Raw genomic sequence first — 7609 nt, forward strand, 5'->3', positions numbered from 1 at the left:
TTTGAGAGAAGACAGTGAGACATTTCTTTAACAATCCTTTCTTACAGAGTGAATCAATGAGAGTGCTGTAGGTGATGACATTAGGATCAAGGCCTTTTTCTTCCAATATCTTAAAATCTTAACAGCTCCACCGATATCCCCAATGATATTAAACCCATTGATTAAGGTAGTGTAAGTATTATATTAGGAAGCATACCTGTTTCATTTATTTCACCAAACAACTTAATAGCCTGATCAACTCTCCTTTCCATACAAAATCCATTCATCAGAGTAGAAAAAGTATAAACAGTGGGTTGAAAACCTATTTTCATCATTTTGCCCCAAACAGATAAACCATAATCAAGTCGATGAAGCTTACCGTATGCATGAATCCAGGTGTTGAAAGTAGCAGTATTTGGCTTGACTCTCTAAGGTTCCATTTTGCCACAGAGATAAACAACTGTGGCATACTGGTCCTTGCTAGCATGTTCTGCTAATTTTTTGTTGAATTTAAAAGTTGTGAGGTTAGGATATGGGTTTTTACATATCTTGTTTGAATTTTCAAGAATGTCAAAAACTTTTGTAGTAATGCTGTTGAAATAAGAGGGTGAAGTGAAACGAAATAAAGAAGGCTTGCCCATTACAAGAGAAGTAGAGAAAAGCAAGAGAAGCAGAGAAAGAAAAACAAGGATTGATGAAGATGAGAGAAACATGTGCAGCATATATATATAGGGGGAAGGGTTGGCAGGACCCAGGCCCCTAAAACTTTTAAAAAAAATTACTTTTTTGATGTCGTTCCATTTAGCCACACAGATAAACAACTGTGGGATAATGGTGCTTCCTAGCATGATCTACTAATTTCTCATTGAATGCGAGAGTTTTCAGGTTAGGATATGGGCTTTTACAAATCTTGTTTGAATTTTCAAAAATGTCAAAAAATTGTGTAGGAATGCTGTTAAAATAAGAAGGTAAAGTGAAACGAAATAAAGAAGACTTACCCATTGCAAGAGAAGCAGAGAAAGAAAAATAGGGATTGATGAAGAAAGAGAAGCATAGAAAGAAAAACAGGAATCGATGATGAGAGAAAACAGGTTTGAGATATATATATATAGGGGGAGGGGTTGGCAGGACCCAGGCGCCTAAATTTTTTTTTTTAATTTACTTTTTGATGTCGTTGGATTGTATCTCATTGGCAAACAAGTGATTGGTTTTTGTCAATTGCAACATTGCTCAATATAGTTCTGCTTTTTGTATTTTTTATGTTGTCCATTGGGTGCATGTGCAGTTTGTATATGCATGTTTAAGATGTGTATCAATTATTTCTTGTTTCAAAGGTTTCCTTTAAATAACTTGGTTCCATGTGTACATACTTAATTGTCAGTTCTTCTAATGTCCTGCTTACTGCAGTAATTATTGGAGGAAAAATATTCCTGTTCTAGCAAAATCACATAGGGTTACATTTCAGTGTTACCATGGCACCTCTCAAGTGACCGAAGAACTAGTTCAGATTATTCTACATCTAGGACTTGGGCCTGGTGCTATTGATGTTTTTCTTGAGTTCATTTGCTACTCGGATGGTCTTCTGCCCGAGGAATTACTTCTGCAGGTTAAAATGAGTTTCTTAAACTGATTTCTCGTATGCCGTCTTCTTTTCCCTTCAGTTTCCATGTTAGTTTATGTTGCTTGTTCTCTCTTCATGCAGTGTCCTGTCTTGATAGCATGGGGTGACAAGGATCCATGGGAAAGCATCAAACTTGGAAGAGTCTACAGGGATTTTGATGCCGTAGAAGACTTTGTCGTTCTCCTAATGTTGGCCACTTCCCTCAAGTTTGCTCTCTCATGAAACTATGGTTCGGCAGGTTTTTCTGTTAACAAATATGATCATTCATTGCTGTATTACTGATGTGCATGCAGGATGAAGCTCCACATCTTGTGAATCCACTTGTAGATTGTATTCAAATAGTGAAGCAAATTTTGTACTAGAGTATGGTACAAGATAGTTTTTTTTTAAATGTGTACAGGGGATCTGGTTTTTTAAAAGAATGATAAAGCAAGTCATATATCATCTTTCTGTTCACACCAAAGAATGAATTAACTAAGAATGTACTTGTGACTGTGGTATGTTAGCTGCAAGTGTTCCTTTTTAATACTGCACTCTAGGAATGGATGCTTCTCTGTCATGAAATTTTCGTCTTGAGCACAGATAAACTCAAGGTTCTTATTTCTTCAGTTATTCCCAAGCGCAGAATTGGAGTTTCGAGGGTTTTCTTTGTATAACCAATCCAGAATCTGTTAGGCTGCTCCTGTACTCCACTTGCATGTGGATCCTGTTTTAGAGTTAACCCTTTCAAGAAGCAATTCATCAGGAAGGGTCTTCCACCTTATTATCTGCATGATTTTCATATGAATCCAGTTCCGAAGTAACGGTTTCCTCCTTTATCGCATAACCATCCACCAAAGACGAATCCATCGAATTGTCATTATTACAACTAGGCACAATAGCTACATTGTTTTCAGCTAAGGCTGTGGAACCTCCTTGACTCGGTTTCATATTCCCCATGAATCAACTACCGTATTTGATCGATCGAGTCTTTGACACTGATCTCATCAGCCTCGAAGTTAAAGTCATCTTCAGACGAGTTACATCTAAGATGGTTATTGCTTCTTTGCTTGTCAGCCAAGTTTCCTTCCTCATCCACCGGAGTCATCTGAATGTAACAAAAACAAGCATTATCAGCAACAATACTCAGCACATTCTTTTCATTTGCAAAAAGAATAGTACCCTTTTTTTACCTTGACATTGTTAAGATCTACGTTGTTCTCCCTTAGAAATGAAATGAAGTCGTTAAAGTTCTCTTCTAATGGACGGTAATGTCCACTGTGTGGCCAAACTGCCTTAAGGATGCCATTGCCAACAACTAATCTTCCGGCAGCAATAGTGGCACCACCTGCCAAGAAACTCGAATGTTGAAATGTACCCTTTTTCTTCACACCAACGTACAAGATCTTCGATGTACTGAGGACAAAAATCCACTTAGCATCGCCGGTTTCTTCGATGGTATGGACAGGCTTCCCTGTTTGCTTGTATACGAACTTCCCGTCTACCACCATAACTTCATAAGGCTTCCGTTCTATCTGTATAGTGGATAAATATTATTTCAGTAACATTTCGAATATAAATCGAGGTAGACTTGGGTTTAAGAAAAAGAAATAAAAGACCCACCGGACTGAGATATTTGATGCATTGCAGTAGAAGCTTCGATCTCGGACATTTTTCGATATTTACTTCTTTCCCTTCTCCAATATCCAGCCAGTAAAAAAAGGGTTCTTTACTCTGAGAGTGGAGCCATTGATGGTAATAAAAGTGTAAATTATGTCCGTATCGATGCCTCGGATCGATCTGAAATAACCCGAATCAACCCACATCAGTAACAGATAATGAAGAACAAGGGGAAATTAACCAAAGTTCGTTGGACTTACTGCTTCAAGCCAATGTTGCAATGCAAGCTTTTGAGCCTTTTCGTTCTTGGATAAACCTTTACCAACTTTAGCAGCTCTGGTTCTTGCTCTTGACCAACGCGAAATTGCCGTTTCGTGTTTTCCTATGTCGAAGAACGATATAGAACTCCTCTTCAGCTCTGCAAAATCTAAAAGCTTCCACCTACATTGCAACAAATAATTGCATTACATAAAACCATAAATAAACAAAAAAGTTTTGCATATATGGAAGTATACACACACACACCATGTTTGCTCGACAAGAACCGCGCAATCCGCTAGCTTTCGCCTTGTCCTAAAACTCTTGTATACTTTTTGTAACCTTATTGCAGCCTCATGTTGTGGATTACTTGGATCAAAAACTGGTGATTGCTTTGGGGTCTCTATGAAAGCTTTAATGGGTACATTCTCTGGTTTATCCAATGGAGGCGACTTAGCCGAAACCGATTGCTCCAAATCGAGCCCTTTGAAGCTAACCGATCCCTCTGATACCATCTTTTTAGAACCAACAGATATTAATATCAATGGCTCTGGCTCTAAACTATTGTAACTGATGGATCTAACAAGTGTTTTGGCTTCATCTTCATCAAAATGAATGGATTTCACAGTGACAGATTGTAAGCCATTTTTCACGTCACTGGGTTTAGCAAATGGGGAAGAAACAGCAACTCCCATCAGACAAGGATGAGCAGAGATTTTTTCTGTCAAACAAATTGCAGTTAATAAGGCCCTTTAATATGATAAATAAATGAACAACACAAATTATCAATGTTACAAAAAAACCCAGCAAGATTCATTTATGTTAGAACTAAAACCTGTAAACATATATCCAGAACAAACTCAGTGAAAAAGATAAACGATAGCCCTTAATCAGAGAACAGAGAGAAACTAAGAACACCCATTTTCATGAAAACCATATGAAAGCAGAGAACTGAGTTATATATATATATATTACCTTGAACTGTGTACAACTAACTGGGAATGAAATAGAAGACAGTGTTTTGAAATCTGGATGCAAAAATGGAAACTACCATTACTAAGTTGGGACATGGGGTGGCTTATATAGTTGAAGATAGAGACAGCAAATTACAAAATTAATGACCTGAAAATAGCTTTGTCTTTGTATTTTTTTTTATGACACGTCAATTGGTTTGAAAAAATATAAGAACAAGGATATAGAAAAACACCCTCTTTCTTTAATCCTTGAGCGTCGAGTATCATCGACCTTTCTCAAGGGTCCATGTGTCGGTCCCATATTAGGTCTATACTCCCTAGAGTCCAGCTGACTTATTAATATGTTTGAGTTGTTGTGTTAGGACGACAGAAAAATGCGATGCATGCACAAAATATACTCTATTCATGTCAAGAGGTGTGACCCTCACAATGTGTGATCACAGAGCTTGACATATAACTTTTCATCAAAGATGTTGTCGTGCAAGGTCGATAAAATGCGGGAAGAACTCATAAAAGTATAGATAAAGCATTATTCATATTAAACATAAACATTATTATACCAATTCAAATTATTTAAATTATCGATCTACGAAATATTCTCATTTTAACTAAAAAAATTATCTAAATTTAAACTAAAAAAATCAAATAATTTATAATTTATGGAATCTGAATGCAATAAAAAATAAACAAAGTTTTTCAGATATATTTAAGATTTAATTCATTCGCATGCATGCAGGCAGCATCGAAGCATGCATCTGTGTCATAAATATACACTGTCCATGAAAATTATTTATACATTAATTAAATATTAAAATTATGTGTTGTGCTTATTCATGGAAGATTGTGCATTTTTTTAATTATTTTTAATGATAAAAAACAAAATTAAAAAAAAATCAAATAGGGTAAGTAAGTTGTGATTAGATTATGATGTTTCAAATTTAAATTTTATTATCTATTTTTGTTTTTATTTTTAAATAAAAATATAAAAAAATTTCCAAAAAATGTTCAATATTATTGGCACTAGTTAAAACTCAAACTCAATCAATAATTATATTTATGCAAAATCTCATCAAATCATATAAACTATTGATGTACCAAAACTATGTTCAGAGTATCACACATGAACATGTACAAAATTGACATCTGTTCAACCTTTTTTGTTTTAATTAACTTTAAAGTAACCATAGATTAAACCCCAAAAGAAGAAATCTCCACTTATATAACCTAGCTAATTGAAAATTAAGTATAATATGTAAGTGCATGCCAGCACAAACATACATATATATATAATTATTATATGAACATCAAAGTATCTTAGATCTTAGATCAGGGAATTCAACATTTGTCACCTCTAAAGATGTACAGTATCTTTGCTTAGGCAAACGTGCCCTAAAACCTACAAAAACAATCAAATTTAGATTGAGAAGCAATGTCTAAGAGTAGGATTATCTCTTTAAAAAATGAGTAAATTAGTTTATGTAAGTTTTCATTTATTTTTATTGTTAAAAACTGATGTAACTGATAGAATGAAATTTTTAACAAAAGGAACCAAATTGCTTTTTAATTTAACGAAGGAGACTAATTTACCCATTTTGACTCCTAAGGGCCTCCATGGTGCTTTTACCAAAAGCAATATCATTCTATCAAGGGTTAATATAATTTTTTATACTTATATTTGGCTTCAATATTCAATTTAGTACTTGTATTTTTTGTCCCAATATACATCAGTTTGGCTTCAATGTTCAATTTGGGGCCTAATCTTTTTCAAGTTGATACTTGAGTTTTTTTGTCTCATACAAGTAATTAAGTTTGAGTTCAATGTTTAACTTGGTATCTGAAATTTTTTTGTTCCAATTAAGTACCTATGTTTTTTTATTAGAGTACACATGTCAAATATTATTTTTTTTTGGTGAAATGAAACATCAATTACATAAAGCAACCATTAATTTATCCTCTTGGAGTAAATCTAAAATGTCCCTAGGAGCCTCATCCATAACTTGTAAGCTTGATTTCCAACTCAAACTGAGTTTAGCAAGACGATCCGCTACCAAGTTTTGATTTCTTGGTATATGCTTAATCCTCCACTCCCCTTCTAAATGCATGATGCGAAGAGTCCTTCAGAGTACAGTGATTCCTGAGTCTTCCAAATCCATATCATTCAAGATCTGGGCAACTTCAAGATTATCAGTTATGATAATAATTTGTTTGTATCCCTTATTAAGTAAAATAAGGATACCGTCTAGAATGGCCCAAACTTGATTTAGATACCAAATTAAACATCAACACTAAATATAAGTACCGAATAATATATTAACCCGAAAATCAACAATCCAATTATCCATCCTCTCTACTTTTGGATATTAATAATATTAATAAATTGAATTAAAATAAAGAAAAAAATCACGAGGAAAATCGGACAACGAAATACAACTGTCATTTTTGGGGATCTCCATGCAAAAAAAAAAGGCTTTGGGTACTTCGCACCGTACGAGATGTCGATGCTTACGTGCCATCATACAGTTCAACCACGTCGTGTTGTCCGGTGTGAGAGATACAGTTCTTACCTAATGTTATGCTAATCATTGGTTAATTACTAATTTAATTAATGTAATTAACTTAGGTCCCTAATCTTTAAACTAGAAGCTCAATGTGACAGCCTGCCCATAACCAGTTTGATGTGTTTGGGATAAACATAAATGCTAGAAATTATTAAACTCATGTGTTAGATTAGTGTATTTAAGATTCCAATTATTGCTTATATTTAGGTACAAGTGTTTCAAATATAATATTATTTTTAAAGTTTCATCTGGATTGAATCTCGTATGTTAGTCTGATGATCAGGGTGTTTAGTACTTTAGGTGTGATCTAGGTTTGAGTCGCACTAGTCGCGTTGCTGTTAGCACTTTGCCCTCCTCTTATAATTCACCTAAAAAAAATTCATTTGGAATTAGTATTACTATTTTATAATCTAAATTTATATCATTATTTAGATAATTGGTGTTTGTTAAGGCCGATTATTGATCGGATTTAGAGATGGATCAATGTAGAAAAATGAGATGAATTCAACTGTTTTTAAATTCTTGTAAGACGAAATCGAACTAGAAACACCAAAGCTTGTGGCCGCCACTATTTATAAAAACTTCAATAAGGCATTGAAAGGGGTTCAAAGACGTTCTCC

General features: G+C 34.4%; 1 protein-coding gene and 1 pseudogene across 1 annotated transcript; one reads left to right on the forward strand and one right to left on the reverse strand.

Moving 5' to 3' along the window:
• Positions 1–365: 365 nt before the first annotated feature.
• LOC107951001 (uncharacterized) lies at positions 366–2460 on the forward strand (annotated as a pseudogene).
• Positions 2460–4161, reverse strand: LOC107945555 (IQ domain-containing protein IQM2). The gene is made up of 5 exons (XM_016879610.2): positions 3725–4161; positions 3460–3640; positions 3203–3379; positions 2773–3114; positions 2460–2687 (listed from the first exon to the last, which is right to left on the reverse strand). Exons 1-5 carry the CDS (start codon positions 4150–4152, stop codon positions 2547–2549), a joined length of 1269 nt encoding a protein of 422 aa, XP_016735099.2. The 5' UTR covers positions 4153–4161; the 3' UTR covers positions 2460–2546.
• Between the last annotated feature and the right edge of the window lie 3448 nt (positions 4162–7609).

Source organism: Gossypium hirsutum, chromosome D13 (genome assembly GCF_007990345.1).
Source record: "Gossypium hirsutum isolate 1008001.06 chromosome D13, Gossypium_hirsutum_v2.1, whole genome shotgun sequence".
Classification (NCBI taxonomy): Eukaryota; Viridiplantae; Streptophyta; class Magnoliopsida; order Malvales; family Malvaceae; genus Gossypium; species Gossypium hirsutum.

What these genes read in the sequence shown, in the direction of transcription:
- LOC107945555 (XM_016879610.2), bottom strand. Translation starts at nt 4,152, where the DNA reads ATGGGAGTTGCTGTTTCTTCCCCATTTGCTAAACCCAGTGACGTGAAA. An exon ending in GCATCAAATATCTCAGTCCG is followed by an intron (nt 3,115 to 3,202) that starts GTGGGTCTTTTA and finishes TCCACTATACAG; the next exon opens with ATAGAACGGAAGCCTTATGA. An exon ending in TAGATCTTAACAATGTCAAG is followed by an intron (nt 2,688 to 2,772) that starts GTAAAAAAAGGG and finishes TGTTACATTCAG; the next exon opens with ATGACTCCGGTGGATGAGGA.